The sequence below is a fragment of the Pogona vitticeps genome, chromosome 3 (genome assembly GCF_051106095.1).
Source record: "Pogona vitticeps strain Pit_001003342236 chromosome 3, PviZW2.1, whole genome shotgun sequence".
NCBI lineage: Eukaryota > Metazoa > Chordata > Lepidosauria > Squamata > Agamidae > Pogona > Pogona vitticeps.
In genome coordinates, this window is record NC_135785.1 from 221,317,617 (window position 1) to 221,344,435 (window position 26,819).

The 26,819-nt window shown below is 38.9% G+C and overlaps 1 protein-coding gene across 5 annotated transcripts in view; it reads right to left on the reverse strand.

Annotated features, from left to right (window-relative positions):
- EPHA6 (EPH receptor A6) overlaps nt 1-26,819 on the reverse strand; it is a 558,183-nt gene that overhangs the window by 9,045 nt on the left and 522,319 nt on the right. For all 5 annotated transcript variants that reach the window (XM_078389828.1, XM_078389827.1, XM_020810349.3 and 2 more), the window contains one exon: nt 754-903. In XM_078389828.1, the coding sequence (XP_078245954.1) occupies nt 754-903 (150 nt within the window). The remainder of the gene's footprint in view (nt 1-753; nt 904-26,819) is intronic.

Below are 26,819 nucleotides of genomic sequence, written 5' to 3' on the forward strand. Positions count from 1 at the left end.
CTCTGTCTCTAAGCTTAGGAACCTTACAAGCAATGAATACTGGCATAAATGCTAAAGCAAAACTGAGAAGATGTGGAAGGGTCAGCCGATACCCTAAAGATGAGTAGTTTACAAAAATGTCACAGAAAACTAACGTATCTCATTACTCTTCTATGTAGTAACTGTGCTGAATTTTACTATGTCCCAAAGCTAGGATATCAGCTTAGTCTGTGCATCAGCTTATTTTTCATAGAAAGTTCAACAGCCCCAGGCCAATATTTATTAATTATGCAATAAGGCATGAAAAAACGTGCAAGACCCACAATTAATGAATATTTCTAGTGCCTACCGCATTTTTGGTCAGATATGCTGGCTGGATGGCTCAGCAGTTTAGGTATCTGATTGTGGAGAAATAGGTTGAGAATCTGATTCCCCAATGTGCCTCCTAGGAAAAGAGCCATCCTGTTTAGCTATGAGCAAGTTGCATAGTCCCAGAAGTGCCCCAGAAGAAGGGACTAGTAAACCACTTCTGATATGTAGAAAACCCTGTAAGTAGTCTACATAAGCCAGAACTAACTTGATGACGTGCATTAATCAACAGTGCTCAATAATTGTCATGGTATACTCCAACTGATAATAATAAGAGTTATTCCCAGTAAGTTAGGTTAGACGCCTTCTCTCAAATGTATTCAGTAAACACAATGTAGGAGGCACGACCTGAAAACAGTACCACTCGCAAAATACAATCAATCTTTAGTAACTAGAAGTTCTTACATCCTGGTTGGACATCTCCCAGTATGGTCTTTCTCCGTATGACATAACTTCCCACATCACGATCCCGTAACTCCATGCATCACTTGCTGAAGAGAACTTTCTGTAGGCTATAGCTTCAGGTGCTGTCCATCTTATAGGAATTTTTCCACCCTGGGAAACATGTTTAAATTTTCTTTATATATAAATATAACATATAGCATTCTGCTGCTCACTGATTACTCTACACATTTGTGTGAAAAAAAGAGGAATATATATTTAGCTATTGATGGGAATATCAGATTTCTCCAGCAGTCTCATTCACCAATATGACACTGCTGGAGTAGTATCATCATTGAAAATCAAGAGCATCTTAGTCATTTTAGACACTGTATGTTCTTCAACATTCACAAATTGAGTCAGGCAACATCTTGCAACATCTTTGATAATGTTTATTATCAAAGCTCATCAAACATAACCAAGAAGTGAGAACTTCAACATTTATCATATTAAGATTTTATTTTAAATCTTTTCCCTGATATGTGCAGCTGTTGCCTAAATAGTTGAATTTTGTTGTATGCTTCTGTTTGTTTTTCAGGGGCTGGAGGTAGGGGGCGGATGCACATACTGCTCTGTAGGGGCAGCTCTGCATTCGGTGTGGCTGAGGGCGAAGGTATCAGCAATAGGTTTAGGGAGGAAGCCTTCTTAGAATGGGGTGGACAGCTGGACATGTGATGGGATGGCCTCAGACTAGTATTGGATGGGGAGCATACATTGTTGGTCCCATAGGTGGTCCTAGTGCATGGAGGGAGGGGCTCCCAATGATATAGATCTTACAGGAAAGAAGATCATTCAGATGGTTCAATGCAGATGGTCTGGTACAATACCGGTGTGGCTAGCCATTCTGGCCAAGAAAGTGTGGAGGAGTGAAGGGGATATCTGCTGCCTGGATTGGACCCAGAGGAGGACAAACAGAGGTTAGAGGATGAGTCTGTAAGAATTGATTTTTCCCCCTGGAACATCTGTTTTGATCACCCAGAGTTGTTTTGGGGACAAAGTGCACTTGTCTGACAGCAGGGTGTATATGTCCTCCGAAGACCTTGGTGGTGGGTAGGGGGCTATGTGTGACTTAGCCTCTCCCATAATGTGTAGTGCTGGTGAAGTGGTTGGTAGTGGTGAACTCTGGAAGGTGCTGTTCTGCCACTGGGCATCTTGGGTGTGTACCACGAATCACATGATTTAGTGACACAGGTAGGTGATTCTTCCAAGGCCAGCTTGGAGGATATAAATATGTATTGCTTATAATCACTATCAGAATTGATTGACCAGAAGAGGATAACTTTCCTCTTCACTTGTTTTCTATGTTTTCCTTTCAAATGTTTACCTGTAGCTTAATAAAGTTGGCTCTGGTTTAAGCCTCTAACCTAAAAAACAAAATACTGATTTTCCTTCTGTGGCACATATAACATAGAACTATGCTACAAGGATCCATATTCAAATTTTTCTTTCCTATGCATTGTTTCTTCCCTCTGCCCCCCCACCCCCATTGCTCTGTCATATGTGGCTTACTAGCCTTATTTCAAAGCATGTGTCGCATCAGATTCCTACTCTGTGATCTAATCTACTTTTCAAAAAGTTAATAATGTGTTCCCAGATTGTTATCTGCTCTGTTGAGTATAATGGCCCTGGATAATTTTCTTTGTACAGAAGGAAAAACAAAATTGGAACAGAAACAGCCACAATAATTCAGAGATAAATCTCGTCTGTAGATGGCATGTACGGGGTTTGACATGAGACAATCTCTAATGTTACTCCTAATAGCTGAGGGAAATTATGGTACATTCCATTGTTTATAGCCACATAAACAGTAATTTTTTCTAAAGCTAAACCATTATATACACAGTAATGGGAAATTTCATTACTTAATTACTTTTCTAAAGTATATTTTTTCTAAAAAAAGAGAGAATCTTTTATACTTTCCAGAGTTAAGTGAAAGGCTTAGACTAAGCAATATCTGTTCATGAATAATAGAAGGATACATTTGCTTCTGCACAGCTAAAACAATATTTTCAGTGCTGAATGGAATAGTAATAATAATATAAAAAAACCTTCTAGCTCTGCTGGGCATCTCATTCTAATAACATGATTATAATGAAAAATATTTATTACATTCTATTGTATACAATGTACTTCATCACCAAATTAAAATAAATATCCATTGATATAAATAACTAATTTCTATAGCAGATTGATCAAAAATTGGCAATGCCCACACACAGTACTAATTTTACAGGAGCAAGCATTTTCCTCCCATTTGAAGCCATGCTGCATTTTCACCTCGTTGCTTAAATTTATAATGAGCTTGGGGAAATGCTAATTTTGCTTTCCTGTTATAACACAGCAGTAATGGTGCTATTCAAATGCTTATGATGTAGCCTGATTTCATCTGCTACCTCCTGAATTATTCTTGATTGCAGCTCAGAGACAAGATGTCACCATGTGCTGCCACAAGCCCTTTATTTAATGAGTGAGGAAGTGCCAGATCACTCAAGCAGAATGACATATCAGTTTAGCAGGATCATCTCTTAAAATGAATCTTTTAAGGCACAAATCTGCTGGTCTTGTGGGTTGGAAACACAACCCACTGCTCTAAAGATAAGTGATGGAAATAAACCACAGATAATGCAAATTTTCTAGCTTTAAAAGTCCAGCTCACTGTAGGACTCTCTATCAACTCTCTAGCTTTTTCAGCCCAGCACACAGTTTTTTGGGCTTATCTATACAGGCTGATTTGGAATGGGCTGGTGCAGACTAAATAGGGTCACCTAAAGTAGAGGCCTGGTGTGCCATTGGGTGTGGTCCTTGCATCCAAATGGCATATGCATCTCAAGTGATCCTAATTGGTCTGGCTTCTATAAGAAAGCAAGAGAAATGGGAGGATGAGCCCTCCACCCTTGGCCCCTTCTGTCTCCTCTTGCTTCCAGGAAGAAGATTTCAATTTTTAATTTTTTTTTTCTAATTGATGCTGTGCATCAGCACTAACACAGTTTTTAAAACAGCCTTTTCATTTCTCTGTCTCTCCACAGAGAGTTTAATTTCCTAGTATTGTGAAGTAGCTAAGCTGTCTTCCTAATGAGGGGATCAAATTTAATCCCACAAACTCTACTTTGGTTCATTTCCAGCTATCACACATGCTGGAAATGAATGAAAAATGCAGTTGGTCCTACGCACACCAAAAAAAGTAGAAGCCCCCGATAAAAACCTAGAAAGGTGTGGGTAGGAATGATCTGCAGATGGGTTGGTTTGCTCTAGGAATTACATCGACAGATCACCAGAAAAAGGAGTGAACCAGCCTGCAGCAGAACAAATGTCTGATCTCACCTGTTGTTTATGATGGCACTGGACCAGGCTAATGAAAGCTGATACTCTGGAGTGTTTTGTTAACTGACAAAGAAGTCCACTAAAGTGAATACAATGAAGTTGTAAAATTAGGATAATGTGGATACCACCCAAACATCTTTCTCATTAAGAAAATTTGCATTTTCTAGGCACCTTGAAGAACAGAATGAAGCTGCCATAATAAATCATAAATATTTTCAACTGTCTTTCTCATTCCTGTGATATATGAGGCAGCCTCCAGTTCACCTGGTGTGCCTTCTTATGCAGAGGTTTGTCTCACGTCTGGTGCAACTTCTGTATGTAATTTGAGGTTCTTTCCCCATGTTGAAGTCACTTGCACCTCATCATACTGACTTGCCCTTGCTCCATCTATCATTCTGCTTTCTTCATATAATCTCTCCTACTAATAGTGCTCCTACCTAACTGCAGGCCTGAATAATGAAGGCATTTAAAAAAAACTATGTATAGCATGGGAAAACACCTTCCCGCAGATGACTTAAAAGAGGTAGTGACAAAGCCAAAGTCTTCTGAAAAGTACTTTTCATAATTTAGGAAAGTAGAGCATGTTATGTTACAGCTGGTGAAAAATGTCCTTAATAATTTGCTACTTTTTCTGCTACAATTAATGGCCAAAATCCAGTCAGCATACATTTACTTATTTTATTTATTTTTTGAAAATTTTACACTACCCATTTACACAGTGGAAGCAGATGACATTATCAGCTGACACATGTAAAATATAATTTAAATGAATTAAAAGCGTCCTGTCTCTTGCTTTAGGTTCTGAGGACCTTGGACTCCTTTTTGCCTGGGGAAAACCAGGACTGCTGGCAGTGACCTAGATTAGGCATCCTGCAGTCTCGAGAGACTGTGGTAACGTGCTCTGAATAGAGGACTTGGAACAGCATCTGGTGTGGCTGAGAAGGCCGATTCGAGAGTGACAATCCCTTCCACACTGAAGACAGTGTCCAGCTTTCTGATTTTGCTGCTTTCGTGACTGCCTCTTTGCCTCGGCCTGCTGGACAAGGGTCTCTTCAAAATGGGAGAGGCCGTGATGCACCGCCTGCCTCTGGGCTGAACACTCAGATGTCAAAATTTCCCATCTGTTGAGGTCCATTCCTAAGGCCTTCAGATCCCGCTTGCAGATATCCTTGTATCACAGCTGTGGTCTCCCTCTGGGGCGATCTCCCTGCACTAATTCTCCATACAGGAGATCTTTTGGAATCTGACCATCAGCCATTCTCATGACATGCCTAAGCTAATGTAGATGTTGCGGTTTCAGTAATGTATACATGCTAAAAATTCCAGCTCGTTCTAGGACTACTCTATTTGGAACTTTGTCCTGCCAGGTGATACCAAAAATGTGTCGGAGACAACACATATGAAAGGTGTTCACCTTCCTCTCCTGCTGTGCAGAAAGGGTCCAGGGCTGACTGCAGTACAGAAGTGTGCTCAGGACACAGGCTCTATAGACCTGGATCTTGGTATATGCTGTCAGCTTCTTATTGAGCTATACTCTCTTTGTGAGTCTTGAGAACATGGCAGTGACCTAGCAGTGCTCTTTCTGGCAGCTGTACATCCAAGCACTTTTCCATTAGAACTTGTCAGCTAAGGAGTGCTTTTCCTGACTTAAACCCAAACTGTATACAGTGGACCCTCGACATACAGATGGCTCGACTTTCAGACTTTTCGAGTTACAGACTTCTCTGGCTGCAAAATTTAGGTTCGACTTGCAGCCAGAGAATCGACCTACAGACCAGAAAAAAACAAAATGGAACAAAAACGGAACAAAAACAGCCGGTTACGGATTAATCGGTTTTCAATGCATTGTAGGTCAATGGAGATTCGACCTACAGACTTTTTGACCTGCAGCCACCGTTCCAATACGGATTAATTCTGTAAGTAGAGAGTCCACTGTATTGCTTATCTTACTTTCACAATTTACTTAAATTTTTTCCTTTATAATTTGAAGAAAGATCTTTAAATCTGGCTTTGTGAGCCTGCCCTGGCCACTGCTGGCCAGCATAGTAGGCAGACCACCTTGTCCAGTGTGGCAGGCATCATTTCTCAGAGTACTACACCTAGATCCTGGGGCAAGGCTAGGGATAATGCTACTGATGCCCTCACAGGTGTAGCTGTGGGGATGACTGAGCTAGAGATAAAAGGTGAATTGGAAGACTCAGAGGGGAAGGAGCACTGGCAACATGCAAAAGATTGGGCTGCGCTTGAGGGAGGAGAAGTCTGTACTGAAGTGAAGAGGGTTGATTGCAATGCCTGAAGAAACTGCCAAGCTAAGACAGGATGAGGTGAGGCTCAAAGAGCCAAGGCTGCGGGAAAGCTAGAGAGACACCAGGCACTGCTGGGGAGAAAGCAGGCAAGCAGCTGGTCACCACACTCAGCCTGGTTTTTGCCTCCATGCCATGTGCCCAGTCATCTCTCAAAGCAGTTTCTGCCTTGCCTCCAGTTGTGCCACCCAGAGGGATGTACAAATGTTCCTCCTGTTAGGAACCAAAGACTAGGGGGTGTGGCCTCAGAAGGGCAGGGGGCCTTCGACCTGGCAATTTTCTTTACAGACATTCTGGACTAATTAACTTTAGGAGTGAAGTAACTCTCTGGTGCCCATAGAACTGTGTTAACCCATTGGACTAGGGTCTGTGGCCAGGAGCTGGACCTAGTGGGGGACTTGCTTGTTACCTGCCTTGAGAGGCCTGAGTCCACAAGGACTTCTTCCGTCCTCAGATTGACACAGCCTGGATCTGACAAGAGTTGTGTTATGCCAGGCCCGGAGGGGCCCAATCCAGCCCAGGCGGTCTCAGGTCTGCAAAGGGCTATGTACTCACTGCCTGTAAGGGCCTAGATCTGCCAAAGCCTATTTCTGTTCGGGGGGAGGGGTTCAAGCTGGACCCAATTCTGCAAAAGACCTTTGGCACAAGTTGATTTCTCCCCTTCCCCACTTTAATAAAGCTTCTTTCCCTGCAAAGATTCATCTTCTCACCATGGGGGGCGGGGTGTGACCAAGAGTGGCTCACAGGCTTATCAACTAATTCTTCTATATTAATTGCACTTTTTTTTGCATTACTGTTTTTTGAATCATGAATTCAATGCCTCAAAAAACTCTGCAACCACAATTCAAAATGCCCGGAAGTGACCCAATATTGTTGCACAATATCGTGACCGTGTTGCCAGCAGGAAAAAAGATTCCAAGCTTTACATAGCTAGTCCTTCATCATTATCATTGGGATGATTTTGATTCTACAAGTTATAAAACTTTTCTTTAAAGTAATATACATACTGTATTATATTGCATATATAAATTAATACAAGTATGCAGAAAGGGGTGGAATTTGAAGTTTTTCTGTTAAAAAATTAAGAAGAACATCCTACTAGATGTTTCCTTTTGATTCAAAACAGCCAAAAAGTTTTAAAAATGATATTTTCTTTTCTTTTTGTATATTAATTAAATATTGGGGCAAATTAACACAGTCACTTCATTTTGGTACATGTTCACAGAAAGAAACCTATCCTACTGGATTTCAGTAAGGAACCCAGCTTGTAGCATTCAGGCCTTCTGTAATTAAAATGCATCCATCTGCTTAAATTACATCCAGATAGGTTTGACTGTTATCCTGGGGTACAAGCAATTGTCAGTGATGGGGCTATGGACATTCTGCCTAATAGTCCAAGTGTAATTTCAGTGGGGATCCTGTTCTGTGTACTACATAAAACAGGCATGTGTTCTCAATTTCTTCTTATTTTTGTAATCTCTGCTGATGTAATAGCTATATTAAAAAGCATTGAATAAAGAATTTCTGGAGTGCCAGCATGTGATCCGCTGGCATACAAACTTATGTGGATAGTACAGAAAGGAAGACCAAAGAGAATTTGTAGACATTAATCACAGACCAGGAATGCTCGCATCGCCTTTTCACACAAAGACAGAGCTTCAGATTTTGCTGCCAAATAAGAAAACATGGTCATTTGTAGGCTATAGTGTCACGCCTCAAGTAAGTTAAAATGAAATATTGTTACCTAGTAAAGGTAATTCAAAATGAACTATGAAAAGACTAATTCATATTGGGTGAGATGCATGCAAATGTAAAGTTTGTTTTTTCTTACTATTTCACAGAACCAAAGAGTGTTTATGACTGTGAAGAATGAAAACGTCTAGCCATTTTATATTTCTCTTTAATTATAATGTGGTTGCTTCCTGTGTACACATGGGGTTATTTGGGGTTTAGAGAATATCCTCACTAGGGTGCTCAAAAAGTCTTAATAGGCTGAATGCATCAGCCCAGAAAACAAAACCTAAAGTGGTTTTCTTTAAAAGGTGCTTGGGTTAAAAGGCGTTCTGTTTAGAAGGTGTTCCCTCCCCCCACCCTCTTTCCTGCCCTTTTTTTGACCTAAGTTCATCTTAGGTCAAAAGAAGAAGAATTCTCCCCCTAGTGGTAGAGTACGGATCAACTGGCTTTGCATTAGCACCTATAGCCAGTTCCTATAGGAACTAATGCTTCTACTTGCGAACGGCACCTCTAGATAAGAACGAAAAACAGCTGGAATGGATTAAATGGTTTTCAGTGCATTCCTATGGGAAATTTTGGTTCGATTTATGAATGTTTCGATGTACGAACACCGTTCCAATACGGATTAGGTTCGTAAATCGAGGTTCCACTGTATTATATTCTTATGCTGAAAAATACTCATATCTATTCTCTCTCTTTTAGCTTCTCTATAATCACATTTAATTTTAATATCCATATTTGATAAAGCATGGTCAATTACCTTCACAATGCCTGTATCAATATTAATTAGTCTAGAAAGCATATTCAAATATATAATCTGTCCTATATTAGTTTTTATACGCTGAAGAATTAAAAAATTAATATTTTATTGTCTCCTTTCAACTCTCTCCAAGCATATTTCAAATCAGCTTTACTTATCATTTTACAGTGGTGCCTCGCAAGACGAGTGCTCCGTTTTACGACGAAATCGCATAATGACAAAGTTTTTGTGATCGCAAAAGCGATTGCAAAACGTTGTTTCCTATGGAGGAATTTCGCTTTGTGATGATCAGTTCCCTGCTTCGGGAACCGATTCTCGCAAAATAATGATTTTCTTACAGCTGATCGGTGGTTTCAAAATGGCCACCAGGTAAAAAAAATGGCCGCCCGCTGTTTTCTGGGATGGATTCCAAGCTGCACGGGCAATGAAAATGGCCACACTATGGAGGATCTTCACTGGACGGTGACTTTCAAGCCCATAGGAACGAATTAATTGGGTTTTAATGCATTTCTATGGGCTTTTTAATTTCGCTTTACGATGTTTTTGTTCTACAGCGATTTCGCTGGAACGAATTAACATCGTAATGCAAGGCACCACTGTATTCAAAATTGCAGTGCTTTTTTTTGCTTTTTTGTGGGGTTTGATTTATTTTTCTTTATCCATTACCACATTAAAATCACCTGCCATTACTACAAACCCTTTCATATCTCTTCTAATAATTCATTAGATGCTTATTTTAAAAACCCACTCCATTATAATTCGGTGAATAAATATTAATCAAAATAACAAATGATGATGATGATGAAGAAGAAGAAAAAGAAGAAGAAAGGAATTAATACAAACTTATGAGGAAGGAAGAATGCCCAAAATTTAGGAATCAGACACCTATCTTTCTCAGAATTTATGTTTATGAAGTATAAAATGGAAATTGTGAGCATGGTTTCAGTTTAGCTCTAGCTTTGTTTCCCTGAATGTTATGGTCAAGGAAGAATTTGATGTTCATGCCCACCTGGAAAAGAGAGGCTTCTAATGGGACTTTGGAGAAAAAGACTTTTGAGGTATAACTACCATTGGATATGGGTTGTACTTGGTCAATGCGCTTACACATTCTCTGAGTAGGGTGTTCTACAGGTTTCTAGGTCTGGAAATTTTTACCTCTGAAACCAATATTTGCAATTGTTCTTGATTGGCTTGAGCAAATGTATATGTCTCAGGCATATAGCAGGTCTCTAGCTCTGAAAATTGTTTCTAGATCTGAAATGGGCTCTTGCGAGTCTTTACTCTTACAGCTACTGTTCTTATTGTCCACTTGCATGCATATCCTGGCCAATGTCCCAGTTGTTTTGGCAGATCTTAAATGGAGGTCAATATAAACAAACATTGGAAAGAAAAATCAAATGACAGCTTTGCAGCCTTGCACTTCTGAAGACATCTTATATAATAAATAATTCAAGGCTTTTAACAGGATGTTTCTGGGCACTCTTCTGAAATGGAAGACTACTCTGGATGACTATAATAACCACAAGAAATAAAGGCACTTGATTTTTGATCAACACATTGTTAAAATAGCTCTGGCTTTCTGAGATCCAGTTTTCATGTCAAATGTGCTTTAAAGACGGCCTGAGTCAGAAAAAAAAGCTTGTTTTCTATTGTTTCAAAAATATTTCTGCTGTTAAACGAAACCTCACAGCAAACTCTGATATAAAGATTTCCTGCCTGGAGACCAAAATCATTTGTCCATAGCTGTTTTTATATCCTGTTTCCCCTAACTATCTTTAATTACATTTAAAAAAAAGTTTGTGGAAACTCCTTAAAGTACAGAATTAATTTTCTCCAATTAAAGCCCTTGGCATTTTTTATTTTCAGTGTACTTTATACAGCTTTAACTAATTATTCTACATAAATTCTAAATATCTTCATTCATTTCTGTTTAGGGCATGCCCAGACCTATATTCATGTCACTTTTCATTCTCTTTCTTACTTCCTGGGAATGAATCTTCACATGTGTTCTGTATATGAATGTTTCCTTTGCCTAGAGGTGTGCCACTGGTTTTTGACTGTGTTCTGATTTTTCATGAACTAAACAACTTTGATAATGACAGTGAGCTCCTAAATCGGCTTTGATGCTATAGGTTTGGTGACTCTGTTTTAGATTCTGCTTGAAAACCAATCTATACTGGTGTTCAAGAAAAGCAAATGGCACTGCAGGGGACCAACCTCTTGATTCAACTACACTTGTTTTTTTTAATGCTGCTAGGACATTTTCTTTTTAAATAAAGACACTAAATGTATGGGGTAGTGGTGGTGACAGCACTGGGAGAAGAACAATGCATTTGCAAAATCAGTGCTCTGCACCTGAGGAGGACTGGTAATGATGAGTTTGCAAAATCTACTTTGTTTTTTTTTTCTCATTAGAGCCCCCAAATTCTTCAGCTGGAGCATGTGCAAGCTATGAAAGGTGAATGAACAGAGTTCACATTGAAAGTTGACCTAGTAAGATTCTAGCTAAACAGAGCAAGACCCAATTGTGTTTTTATTTCTGCAATTCTCTGCTGACAATGAAAGATAATGACCCCCACCTCTGTTGTGGGTAGTGGGCAATTTCCTCAGACTGTAGATGTTTAACAATCAATCCTTTATGATGAACTAATCCAAGCCTCACTGTACTGCCTTTAATTAGTTGGTTTTTACTTAAACAAAATCTAAGGCCCACTATTCTTTTTTTTCATAAACAAGCACAAATTCTTTTTCTTAATTTGATATTTGTCTCTGTTCCAACACATTTAAAGCTCAACACAGCCACACTATGTAGCAATCATATGCTTTTGGCTGGTTCTCTTTGAGCTGTTTAGATGAGACAGAGTATGTTTTTGTTTAATGAGACAGTGAAAGGGGAAATACAGAAAGCAGGGCATAGCCACTAAATACTGCTGAGATGCAATGTGGAGTTTATATTCCTTGAGTGCACATCCCTTGGTGAACATATTTTGTAGACTAGGGAAAGAAACTGGTATTCACAACATACTCTTTATTATTTCATTTCTTTTTCCTCTAAAAGAAATCACCTGCTAGCTACCTTCTTTGTTCTCTGTCTTACATCCGACAACTATGCCTTCTTCTCTGACTCTTAACACATATACCTGAAAAACCATTCTCCTACACTTTTTTGTCAAGCTATTTCATTTTCCTTCTTTAAACTTTTCACCCCCAAATCTACAAAGCCATCCTTGAATCACCTGCTCAATGCTGTCCGTTATACTTAACTCTCCCCCAGAAGCCATTTTTTTCTGCTTCATCAAACTGTGCCTCTCTGTTTAGCGCTATTTCCAGGCACCATAACATATATTGTGAGCCCACTGTGCAGCAACAACTTTAGTTCTGTTTTATGTGTCAAGCACAGTATTGATAGGATATGAAGGACCGGCAAGAACAGCAACAACAACATCCATGTAGACGGAGTAGTGACAAAACAGATATACTGGTGAACCAGTCAAAGGTTTGTCTGACATTCAGTTGACATTCAGCAACACTGAACACCTATTCTTCCTCTGAATCCATGCCAGAAGTAGAAACAGTTTATCCTCAGTAAACTTGTTCTCACAGTTAAAAGACTTTTTCCAGCACACAGTGTATAATAATCGTAATCACTATTATCATCATCACAATCCCTTTAGGCAGTTCCTGATTTAATACAAGTCATTGTTCTGTAGTCTAATTTCTTCTCACATGAGGAATAGTGTTGTAAGCCTGAGCAATTTGTACTGTGAAACACTGGAATAAGTACACCTTATTTTGTAGAAGCTGCATATGCATATTGTGCAGTAAGCCCCACTAGAGTCAATGAGACTTATATCTGAAAAGATATAAATGGTATTGTACTACTCAAATGTGTTGGACAGATAACAATAATTTATTCAAGTTTGCTTATTTATTTACTTTATTTATATTATATATTTCTTCCAATAAAGGAACAAACAATTTAAAAACTATGTGTATAAAATCACAACAAATTAAGAGATTATTATTAAAAGAGAGTTAAACCAAAAGAATAGTAAAATACCATTAGTTTAAAAAGTTAAAACAAATTTAAAACACTTGACCCCAAAACATACATATATACTAATAGAAATGTGTTGCATGCCCTCCTAAAAAATTTCAGAGTCAACTTCAGTTACCATTATCTAATTTATAAGGCTTTTACCCTATTTGATGAATCAGGTCAATCTGTTGAGTGGGAGAGGCAGAATAAAGTATGAATATATGCCTTCTGTGACCTTTTCTGGGTGGGAATGTTTTTTGTTTTGTCTTTAGAATGTCCCTGTATCTTGTTAAAAGCATTTAGAATTTGGATATTCCTTTTTCTGGTGCAAAGAGATTTGCTCAGTCTCACCCATTTCCTTGGAAAAGGAAAAATAATCACTCAGAATGTTTCTTGCATGATGTGTTTTGGAAACACAGTATAGAAATAAAATAAAATGAAATAAAACCTATAGTATATTAATCTTTTTTTTTTGTTAGATATACAATGTATACAGGAAGATGTTACTAAAGACAAAAAATATTGATGGAAGTTCCATTAACAGTGAGTAGCAAAAATCTTAGGTATCTGATGGGCGAGCAGAAACACATGGATCCTAACAAAATCTTGCTGTCCTCTGAAGATGCCAGCCACAGAGACTGGCGAAATGTTAGGAAGAACCACTTTCAGAACATGGCCAAGAAGCCCGAAAAACCCACAACAACCAAAATCTTTCTCTGTTACACCAGGTAGTAATGCAGAATCCCTAGATTTCCTTCACTTGCTGATTCAGTGTGTGGCCTCTAGCCTGACTGTAATCTTAATTCCCGTGGCTGGTCCATCTGGTTCAATGCCTAACCTCTAGCTCATTCGGCCTATTTGTTCCTTCTCTACCTGTGTTAGAGTCAAAGCACAGCTGCAGCTTGACACATCACTAGATTTGACATGGCATTACAAGAACAAAGATTATTTAATCACCAAGAATAACAAATCATACATCACCATGTCTTACAGCACTCATATCTCCAACTGTGGAACAATAAACAACCATAAAGGATAATAAGCCATTTCAGCTTGATATTTGTCATCTCGTCTGTAGTATTGCTAATGGTTTCTCTTTCATCTAAATGAGTGGAGTAACAATAATACAATGATTATACTCTTCAAATATCATAATTGTGAAAAGCTAAGAATAATTCAGGAGTAACCCCTGTGAATTTCCCATTCAGAAGCACCATGTGCTCAGTTTAAGAGGAAGGGGCGTGTCCTGATAATTGTTGAGAGCACTAGGCAGCATCTGTGAGTGCTGGGAGAGTCCTTCTGTTTGCTGACTCCTGAAAGAGCACAGCAACTGAGAGCGACCACAGGGAGCAAGCAAACAGGGAGAGCTAACAAGACTCCAATGAGGGAGGCCCAAGGGGAAGGCCTTTAACAACATATTTGGTCCTGGATATGGTTATATTTTAATGGACTTTTACAGCATCCGTCAAGGGAGGCAAGACAAAGTAAAGGGGACAACCAGAATAAAGTTTTAAAAAAGTAACAGGGATTATGGAAGGAGGAGACACTTCAGTGGTGGTGACTAGAGATGGGCAGAAATCTCAGTTTGGAGGTTCATGCTGGTTCAGAGCATTTCCTTCCCCCACTTCCCTGACTGTATCTCCCACTCACCAGGCAGTGTGCGCTCCTCTCCCCCTCTGTCATGAGTGCAGCTGAAGATCTGGAACCTGAAGGGTTAACTGTAGCTGAGGAGGATGCTGAGAAATCAGAAATACAAACACCTGAATCCCCTCCAGATTCTCCTCCCCCAGTAGACAGGCTGAGGGCCAGGCTGAGGGGAAGACTTATGACAAAAAGGTCAGAGAATCACTTGAAGGCTGCCCGCAGAAACATCTGATCAAATAGCCCTGAGTTCTGACAGGATGAAAAGGCTTCCAGCAGTTCAAGGGGCTGTTTTACCATATAAGCTCTCAGATGGCTGAAAATCCATGGAAGCAACAAGTCAAACCTCTGGCTTGCATCCACGCTCCTGACCACCTTGAACCTTGTTCCCTGGACTCTTGGCTTTGGACTCTGACCCTGGACTACGTTGTGCATTTTAGCTTTGGACTCTGATCCTGGACTACGTTGTGCATTTTGGCTTTGGACTCTGACCCTGGACTAGGTTGTGTGAGTTGGCTTTGGTATTTGGATATCGGCTCTGCATTCCCTGAATTCCTGACATAGGACTGGCTTATCGGACTCTGCTGTTGTAACCCCTGGGAATGTCACACCCTCCTCTTCAGCTGTTCAGTGACTATCTGGGAGGAGCACTGGCTTCCCTGCCTTGCCTCCTTGGCTGATCGCTCACTCAGACAAGGAGGCAAGATGGGCAAACAGCTGAAGAGGAGGAGGAGAGGACTATGCTCTGACCAGTGAATGGGTCATTAGCCACAAGGTGAGGAAAGGGAATGCGCAGCACATGAACCTTCAAACCGAGGTTCATGCCCATCTCTAGTGGTGACTTACAAAGTATGTGCCATGTTTGCCTTCACGCCTGATAATAACTGTGCACATGCAGCAAATACAAAAGTGTTAGCAATGGTGGAAGAAAAATGAAAGAGTTGTAAGAGTGAGTGACCATGCTTAATGCTTTAAGAAAAGATAAAGAGTACATAGACAGAACTCTTTAGCAGCAGCAGTCCTGGGAGGCACTGGAGGTGGAAGAGCAGCAGGACAAAGCAGAGGGGGAGAATACTGAGGAGAAAACAAAGTGGAAGAAGCATCATGGAAAAGAGTCCCAATTAGGAGCAAAAGAAGAAGACATTCTTCATCAGTGGAACTGCAAAACCACTTTCAGATTGTTTTACTTACAGTTAATGGCTTTGTTCTTTTCTAAATATAGTGTGGAGCTACAGTATAGCCCCCCATGCCCATCTTCTTTGGAGGGCAGAAAATGAGAGATTAAGGGCGACTAACAGAAGACAGGAGGGCCTCTCGTGCTCTGGTCCATGGGCTCACGAAGAGCCGGACACAACTTAACGACTAAACAACAATAGAAGAAGCAACAGGAAGAAAGGGGTGCTCACCCTGAGATATGTCTCCCTGCCTGAGTAGCATAGCCGTTTCGTGAGAGATTAGTCAGTGCCCTGAAACTTGCCAACCCTACATGGCAAATGGATGAAACTTGGGGATGCTGCTCACAACTCTTCAGGTAGCAATATCACAGAAAGCCTAGAGTATAAATCTGTTTTGTTCTGTGAAAATTCTTCAACAAAGAATGTTCTCATTTTGCTCTGGGGAATCAAAATGTCCTATTCCAGTGCATGACAATTAAAGGTGGTCACATTAGAACTACATTAGCCTAGAATGATTTTGTGGAGCTGCACTATCATCACAAGCTACAGTAGCAATCAAAGGTAGTCTTGGAAATGTGTAGAACTTTGTATTGCACAGGTCTCAATAAACTGAGGAATTTCACAAAAGAATATAATTTTTTTAGCTGTTTGCTGCATGACCAAAGAGCGTGGCCTTTGGTTGAAATATGTGTCCCCTTTTTCAAGAATTGGCTTGAAAAAACAGATCACATAATAAAAAAATATATAAAAGCACATGCTTTTTCAAGTTCTTAGGTCTTAGGACCACAACCCTCCCCTTCCCCCTGCACACTCCATGCTGAACCCAGTATTATTGCTCATATGAACAATGACACTTTCCCCATGTAAACAAGGATGGGACAACATCCAATTGTCAGAGAGACTAAGGGTCTTACTGCAAGTACAGGAATGCATATTAAAGAAAATTTGTTTTCCAAGGAAGCACATGCAGATATGTAAACTCACTATTAGAAATATATAATAAATTATTGTACTTATCAAAATTCAAACAAAACAACCTATTGTCCATTTAGAACATGAGAAATATGTTAATTTTGGCTAAAATGTACCATCAGCATAAAAGCTTTAAAAACCACACACAAAATCCATATATTAACTTAATGGATTCAAAATATTTATTTCAAACAGCAATCAGGCAGCCTTTTAAATACTTTATGAGGATTCTTCCTTGAGTCATAGCTTTTGTTAGCATTCATTTAGAAAACACTTTAAAAAGGGCTCTATATGTACAGCATCCATTACTTTTACTTAATAATTTACAATGAACAAAGGATAAGATTTCACTCTCTTTTTCTGTTGTTAGCTATTTTTGGTAACAGTGTTTCGCATTACACTGTGAGGTATATTTTACCTTGCGGCCATTACAGTTAGGAAACCAACTTTTCATTTGCTTTCCTGTTCCCTTTCCAATAATGACGATACAGTATTATTTATTAAGAGACAATCAAAATTAAGTTCATCATATTAATGAAAGGGAAAAGATTCAGTGCCCATACATGGCAAAAAGGTCTATTATGGTATGCAGCAATATTTCTCTTTGTGTCCAATATTTTAAATGCTGAAATAATATCAGCTGTGGGTATGATGGCGATTTTTAGAATATATATTTTAATTGCATTTTAATTATTTTGCCCTTTTATTTTGCCTTTTTATTATATTTTAAATGCTGTAAGCTGCCCAGAGACCTTCGGGTAGTGTGGGTGGCATGTAAGTTAAATAAATAAATAAATAAATAAATAAATAAATAAATAAATAAATAAATAAATAAATAAATAAAATATTTGAAGCAACAAAAGGTCTGGTTTATAGATGGATATCACCAGCCAGTCAATATAAAAATCAGATAGACAATACAATTGGAAACAGAAGGTAAAGAAGCTGTATGCTTTTCACTGAAACAAGACCAGAACTTGACTCTTATACAGACCTAGAATTGTTAATATAAAAAATTAGAATAAACCAGAAGAACAATAAAAAAGTTAATGCTAATATATAATTTAAATAATAATCCTGATAAAAGTAAAGTCCATGTAGAAAACAAATTGAACTATGAAACTCAATTGACTACAAACCAGAAGTGTGGATTAAAGAAAAAATTATCACAGAATACTACAAAAAGACTGTTCCTGTAGCCAAATGCAAAGAAAAGCCTCAATAGATAACTGAGGAAATACTTTAATTAGTTAATAACAGACAAGAAGTGAAAGCAAAAGTTGTCAGAAATAGGGTCAGATGGCTAAAATTGTACTTTTCAGCCACTTGCACATAGGAACAAAGAGAACAGTTATAATAATTCTTGCAGAGACATAGCAGAGCACATCAAGAGAGGAAAACAAAAGTTGATCCAAGAAAACTTCCTCTGGGCGATGCCTCTGAGTGGGCGCTTGCTGGAGGAAGTAGGGCTGGGAACTGCTGAACTGATGGTTCGTGCCCATCGCTAATTGGAACACCGAGGGTAGAAATGAACCCCTGCTGGTGGAGCTTCTTTCCACCACCACAGAGGCACCTCCACTCCATCTCAAACCCCATATGGATGGCTATGTCAGGACAGCTAGATCGTTCTGTTGATTTATAAATGGCTGGAATCCTGTTGCTTTGTGGAGTAAGTTACAGTAGAACTTATGGAGGAGTTGACTCACCAATTCCCCACTGATTCAATGACTCTATTCTAGTGCAGTTTACTACACTAAGCAAAAGGAGCTCAGCCAATACGTGTGGGCGTGTATGTGAAAAAGGAGCCATAAATTTGTATAAATCATAAGTACTCTCAAGATCATATTGTAAATGTAAATGTACTAGAGTGCACCAAAAAAATCTCAGATCACTCTATAGACTATAGCAAAGCCTTTGACTATGTGGCTGATGAGAAGCTGTAGATTGTTCTGAAAGAAATGGATGTGCTTTAGTAATTGATTATCCTAATGCACAACAAGAAGCTACTGTTAGGACAGAATATAAAGAAACAGAATGATTTCCTATAGACAAAGGGAGACAATGCATTTTATTCCTTGATCTGTTCAATCTGTATGTAGAACACATAATGCAGAAAGCTAGACTGGATTAAGATGAAGAAGGCATGAAAACTGGTGGAAGAAACATCAGTCATTTAAGATATGTAGATGACACATTTTATTGGCGGAAAGCAGAAATGACCTGAAATGACTTCTGAGGAAAGTGAAAGAAGAAAGTGCCAGAGGAGGACTGCAGTTGAACATTAAGAGGACAAAAATCATGACTACAGAAAAAACTACACAACATTAATGACAATGAAGAAGTTGAAATTGTTAAAAATTTTGTATAACTTGGTTCAATTATCAATCCAAAGGAAGACTGCAGCCAAGAAATCAGAAGAAGACTGAGAAGAGCAGCAATGAAGAACTTTTAAAAGGTAATAAAATGTAAGGATGTCTTACTGGAGACAAAGGCCAAGATCATCCACACTCTTGTATTCCTGATGTGCAGATGTGAAAGCTGGACAGTGAAAAAGGCTGATAGGAGAAAAAATGATTCTTTTGAAATATATTGTTAGAGGAAAGCTTTGTCGATACCCTGGACAAACCAAAAGATGAAAAAGTGATTCCTAGGTCAAATCAAGCCTGAACTATGTCTGGAGGCAAAATGGACAAAATTGAGGCTGTCATACTTTGGGCATATCATGAAAAGGCAAGATTCTCTGGAAAAAAAACAATAATGCTAGGAAAAGTTGAAGGCAGCAGAAAAAGAGGAAATCCAAATATAAGATAGATTGACTGCATAAAGAAAGCCACAGGCTTGAATTTACAAGAGCTGAAGCAGGGCTGTTGAGGACAGGAAAATTTGGAGGTCAATCATTCATAGGGTAGCCATAAGTAGAGGCAACTTGAAGACATGTAACAGCAGCAAATGATATATCAACACTGAGATGTTCAGATTAGTAGATACCCGGCAGATTCATGGCTTGCACATTTATTTCTGAAAAACAAGTCTTTACAAAAGTTATCCACTAAAGGGTCTGATTAACTGTAGCAATCTATTCCCCTTCTCCCTAGCTTTTCAAGCAATTTGTAATCCAATGAGATTTTTGTCAACAGGGAAAAGAAAAGACTCGGACAGTGGGAGCTTTTTAAAGTTTTGAAGCTCATCTATTCATTTATTTGATTGGTAATTAAAGTGCTCGTTTAATGCAATTTGGGAAGAAAGTCATGCATGACAAAAAAGTAGTGTCTAGTACCCAAACGGCTGATTTTGCCTTTAGTTCAGGCTAATTTCAGTAATAGCTGTGTCCTACAGAAGAATATTGCAAGGATACTGGATGAATCAGATTGCACCAAGTACAATAGCTAATCAGCACATCAAATATATAAAAAGCAAATGTAACTAAACATAATACAAAAGAAATAACTGATTATTTTGAAAAGTGAAGGTTAATCTTCAGTTTCTGAATCCAAAAATTCAGCATGGTACAGGAATGGACAATTTAAGCTTGTACTGTTTTTCCTGGTCACCAGACATACATGCACAGAATGGATGTACATTTAATCTATAGAGGTGAAAGATTTCCAAAAGCAGCTTGCGATTTGACATTTGTTGACAATATCAGTGTTGTGATATAATTCCAGTATAGCCACAGAGGGGCAGTCAAAGACAATGAATGATATACTAAATACAAAGGGACAAAGTTCTATGGAAAAAGTATTTACCTCAAGTAGGTAGATTTCCTGCTGAAACCATACAGTTTTTGTTTCAGTATTTACAAACTGAAATATGTGGTATCTGTGACAGGTTTCTTTAAATTAAAGAAGTCTGTAGGTGACAATTCAACACAGAACCTAATGCTCAACAACTTGAACTCTGCATTGGATTGTGATCACACTATAATATTTTAACTCACTCATTGGCTTGGATCTCTTTGTTCTAGTAAGAAACATTGTTCCATCAAGATAAATGAGAAAGCTAGATACATACAGGCTGAACTGACAAAACCACTGGACATATCAATATTAAAACAATAATAAGATATAGTCCAGAAAAAAAGATCCTAATCTCAATTTATTGCTTCTGAATTTGCACAAAAAATCCAACATATCTATTAATTTGTCTTCCTAATTAATTAATATTTTACATATCAAGTGAAGGAAACTTGTAGCATATGATGCAGAGTGTGTTGGACTCCATGGAACAGTTTCTGGGTCTTAAGTCTACACACTAGAGAAGAAGTGTATTACTTTTTTTTGGCAGAAGGCCTTCTTTAGCAATGAAAGACATATGCCATAGTAAGTGGTTTAACTCACCTACAAACCTTACATTTAGTATGCTTTGTTTTGTGACTGACCACTGGAAAGTAAACATGGCTTAATTTGCAAGTGTGATTGCTGAGGTATCTCTATGGAAACTTCCCCATGGGAGGTGAAATGGCTTAATCCCGGGGAGTCACTATTCATTTCAATGTCTAAACTCAGCAGAATGTCAATATCAGTAGAATGAAATACCCATTTAAGAAAAAATAAAAAAAGCAATTTTATTATAATAATGCTAAGGAAAACCCAATTTTATTTATCATTTGATATTGCATTTACTTATTGCATTTATGGAAAACCTATATGGAAATGAAACAATGCAAATCCTAGTTCTAGACGAGTATATTTTCATAAATAGATAAGTGCATTCTGTCCTTCCATAGAAACATAATAATTGTAATGAAGGTGTTTTATACTGTTTATAAAATAAATAGTTCAACTAGCATGAGCTAACTTCTATTAAAGTGAGCACATTATGCCCTTCCTTCCTTCCTTCCTTCCTTCCTTCCTTCCTTCCTTCCTTCCTTTTCTTTTGCTTTCTTTAAATACTAACCAAAGACAATCATATGTCATTTAAAATCTAAAAATAATATATAAAATAAAATATGTTTCATCCATACTTGGCCAACTGGAATCAAAAGGACTTAACGTTAGCCAAACAAGTTCCATAGATTTGAACTGAATAACTATAAATATGGATATGGCCAAATTACATTCCTATACAATTAGACAGACATTTTTAATTGGTTATTAAAAATAAAAATAAGGTAAATCTAATTTTTTACTCTTCTTAGCACATTTAAAACTTTATAATAACTACAGAAAGTAATTGTTCATCAATGGTTTATATAGACAAGACATTGCCATATATCTAAAGATGCCCTTTAGCTTGGAACCTTTTCTGAAATAGGAAGGCAGTAATTTCCCTGAATCCCTTCACGGATTGCTGCCTTGTCAGGGTGAAGGGGCTTGAGTAATTCAGAGAAGATATGGGTTATGCCATGCAGGGAGAGTTCTGACTAAAAGTCATAGTGGAGAGTTCTGACTAAAAGCGATCTACCTGGAGCAGGAACTTGCAAGCCACTCCAGTATCTTTGCCAAGAAAACTCCATGAACAGAAACAAAAGGCTAAAAGATATGATGCTGGAAGAAGAGCCCTTCAGGTTGGAAGGCGTCCAACATGCTACTGAGGAAGAGCGGAGGACAAGTACAAGTAACTCCAGAGCTAATGAAGTGGTTGGGCCAAAGCCGAAATGACAGTCAGCTGCGGACGTGCCTGGAAGTGAAAGCAAAGTCTGATGCTGCAAAGAAAAATACTGCATAGGAACCTGGAATGTAAGATCTATGAACTTTGGTAAGCTGGATGTGTTCAAAAAGGAGACAGCAAGAATAAACATTGACATCCTGGGCGTCAGTGAACTAAAATGGACGGGAATGGCCGAATTAAATTCAGACAATTATGATATCTACTATTGTGGGCAAGAACCCCATAGAAGAAATGGAGAAGCCCTCAGTCAACAAAAGAGTGGGAAAAACTGTCCTCGGATACAATCTCAAAAATGAATGATTCCAATACGAATCCAATGCAGACCTTTCAATATTACGGTCATCCAAGTTTATGCACCAACCACCAATGCTGACGAATTATATGAAGACTTACAACACCTTTTAGAATTGACACCAAAGAAAGATGTTCTTGTCATTACAGTATAGGGATCTGGAATGCTAGAGTAGGGAGTCAAGAGATAAAAGGAACAACAGGTAAGTTTGGCTTTGGAGTTCAAAATGAGTTAAAAAATACTTGCTTCTTGGGAGGAAAGCGATGACAAACCTAGACAGCATCTTAAAAAGCAGAGACATCACCTTGCTGACAAAGGTCTGCATAGTCAAAACTATGGTTTTTCCAGTAGTGCTGTGTTGAAGTGAGAGCTGGATCATAAAGAAGGCTGACAGCCGAAGAATTGATGCTTTTGAATTGTGCTGAAGGAGGCTCTTGAGAGTCCCCTGGACTGCAAGGAGAACAAACCTATCCATTCTGAAGGAAATCAACCCTGAGTGCTCACTGGAAAAACAGATCCTGAAACTGAGGCTGCAATACTTTGGCCATCTCATGAGAAGAGATATCTCCCTGGAAAATACTGTGATGTTGGGAAAGAGTGAAGGCAAGAGGAGAAGGGGACGATAGAGGATGAGATGGTTGGACAGTGACATCGAACCTACCATCATGAATTTGACCAAACTCTGGGAGACAGTGGAAGGCAGGAGGGCCTGGCGTGCTCTGCTCTATGCGGTCACGAAGAGTTGGGCATAACTTAACAACTAAAGAACAAATTTCCCTGACTGCCACTTCATCTTGTAGCTCCAAAGTACCATATCTATACAATTCTAAAGGATTCCTAAGCCCTCCATAGCAGAAATTGGGGGGACACAATGACACATTTGTAACTAATTTTTCACTCTGCATTATATGATGCTGACTAATTTCCACAAGTTCATATTAATATTCATTTTATTCCATAGCCCAAATATTCACAAACAGTACCACAATCTGATCCTGCTCTTGTTTTGATGGAGAGAATACAGCTTCTCCAGTGATAATGGAACTTAGGATTGTTTCCTCTGAAGGGCACGGTTAATACTAGCTGAAATGGGAATTCATCATTGTATGATGGTTTGTGGGCATGGGCATGTTCTTTCCATTAAGCATGCACCACATGGATCACCAATTTATTTAGAGAGCAGAATGATATATTCTTATTTGCAAATGTATAAACCATAATGCCAAATGTCATGTCATCCATTCTGACAGCAGGCATACATGTGTAAGCTAAATAAGGCTTGGTATACAAATTAAATAAATGAAAGTTAAAACACATATTTACTACCATATAATGCCTAGACAATACTAGGCTTGGTGACTACATAAGCCAGTTCTTTCCTAATGAATGACATATTATGACAGAAGAATTTAATCTTATTTTTAAAATGCAGATATTATGTTAAACCATAAAGTGGTCAAGAGTTTATTCTCTCTATCTATGGATAAGAATTTCTTCCTGCTCATAAAATAGACATACCAATGTATTTGCAGTTGTCCTGGCAACTTTCAGAATATACTGCTATAACGTTATGATGGCAGAAAAACAAGCTTTTGTGCTATCTTCTATGTTTCTTTATCCATTCGTGACACACAAATGCCATGGGTAAAATATTACTAGCTTGCAACAATTCCTGTTTTTCATTTTGTTTTGTTGTAAAATTATAGGTGACTACAACTCTTGCTTTCAGTGACATCTGGCAGAGAATTATCTCTTATTTCTACAAAACACAGAAACACTGAAACGGGATAAAGAAGAAAGGCATTTATTTAATTATTTTAATAATTAAACCATTTATATTCTGCCCAAGGAAATTCAAGGCAACTTACAATTATATCGATAATTCAGAAGCCACTGGCAATGGTGCGGCTAAAAAATATTGTAAATAAAATAAAATAAATAAATTATCCAAAAATATATCCTTCCAATTTATAACATAACATAAACATTGAATATATTATTTGTTTAAATAATAATTGAATAATCAAAACATTTAATTATTTTTTATCAATAGATTTAGAAGTTAATACAATTTATAGGAGCTTCCCTAATGAACAAGAAGCATGTTGGGGAGTATATCTGACTGGAAGCAAAGGGTTAAAGCTCCTTCCCCTACATCAAAGCCCAGTTTCCTCCCTTCTCACCACCATGCCAGCTATTTTTTTAAAAAAACTCAGTGACCAAATCCCTCTTGCTGTTCATATAAGGTCTATATAACTTATAGGCTGACTACACAGTCAATTTTCCTGCTGTTTAGTCTGCTGCTATGGGAAGCTGGTTTGGTCCTAAAGATGGCAATCAGACAATGTCTTTGCTAGAGCAAAGCAGTCTGCCTCCAGAGTAGTCCTAGCTGTACATTGGGCCATTTACTTTTTTGGTGCAGGTAGTGTTGCTCCAGTTTGGTTCCTTTCCAACACATGAATGCTGGAAATAAACCAACAGTGAGCCTTCTGGCTGTGAAGGCTCCTTGCAGTGCAAATTTCAGATATTGTGAAGTGGGTTAGTAAAACAGCCACTTCAGGACACTGGTTGGGAAACTGCCCACAGTTTACTAAGAAGGTGGAAGAAGACTAGGCATCTAACCTTGAGTGAATGTCTCAGGAGCAATTATCCTGCCTTCTCTATTCATTTGTAGCAAAAGCTGTATAGATGAATTTTTACAAACTGCTCGAAGTTCTAGGGCTTGATGGACACCAGCAAGAAGAGAGTTCTACAAGCAGAAGGAGATGGGTGATTATGGTAATCAGTGTGTTTTTGTTGTGGGTGTATTGTGATAAGGAGGAGAGAATATCTGTCACTGTGATTGATGGGTGTTGTTAGCTGGTCTTTTGTGTGTAGTGATCAACGGTCCTTGTGGTGGGGTAGAGTTCGTTGACCTTTTGCACACTGTAATTTTCAGTGCTGGGAGCCAAGCTTTGTTGAGTTTTAAACTTTCCTGAAAAGGACAAAAGCTGATCCCACAGCTATAAATACTCAACTCCCAAACAAACTGCTCCAGAGCACAGAGTGCTGCTCCTGTCCTCTGAAGATGCTGGCCACAGAGACAGGCAAAACGTTAGGAAGAACAACCTTCAGAACACAGCCAGAGCCAAAAAAACCCATAACAACCATTAGTTCCCGGCCTTGAAAGCCTTCGTGAATACATTACAGTGGTGCCTCGCACAACGGGCGCCTCATAGAGCGATTTCCCGTATAGGCGGGAAATCGCAGAACGAAGGTCGGTAAGCTGCTCGCTTACCGACCTTTGCTTTGCGACCCGACAATCAGCTGTTCCGCGGCTTCAAAATGGCCGCCGGAACAGCCGAAAGGGGCCGGGGTGCAGCGTTTTCGCGCCCTTGGTAAGCAAGGGGAGCACGTGAAAACGCTGCGGAAGCCCCGAAATGGCTGTGCGCAACCATTTCGGGGCTTCCGGCAGCGTTTTCGCGCACTCCCCTTGCTTACCAAGGGCGTGAAAACGCTGCACCCCGGCCCCTTTCGGCTGTTCCTGCGGCCATTTTGGACCCGCCGGACAGCTGATGGCAGCCATTTTGGCGCCCTCGTTGTGCAAGGGGAGGGCGCGAAAATGACTGCCGGCCCCTGGGAAACATCGCACAACGGTGAGTATTCTATGGCATTGGAACGCATTAAACGCTGTTTAATGCGTTCAAATGCCTTTTTGTGTTCCGTAGTGCGATGTTTCCCACAGCGAAGGTTAATCCGGAACGGATTAACCTCGCTGTGCGGGGCACCACTGTATTACTAAATTCTTTCAAAAAAAAAAAAAAAACCTGTTTATGAATGTGATATGTTGTGTTTCTCTAACTACGATACAAAAAGCCACGAAATGGCCCAATATTACTGCAAAATATTGTGTCCATGTTGCTGGCTCCTTTTTTCATCAGTTAACCACTTTTTATCCAAACACAAAACAATGATCATAGCTGTTTTTCAACAAATGTGAATGATAACATCATGTAAGACCATTTTGAGCCACAAAGCAAAAAGCAGTAAATTCACAACTTAAATGAGTGAGCTCCTAAATATTTATTCTCTTTTTACACTAGAAATAGAAACTCTTTTTAATGTCTGTTTGACAAAGAAGAAGTTAAAAAGTTCTACTCCTGAGAGTTATTTAATTTGGTCCTGGCTGGCAGCGTCAAATGTT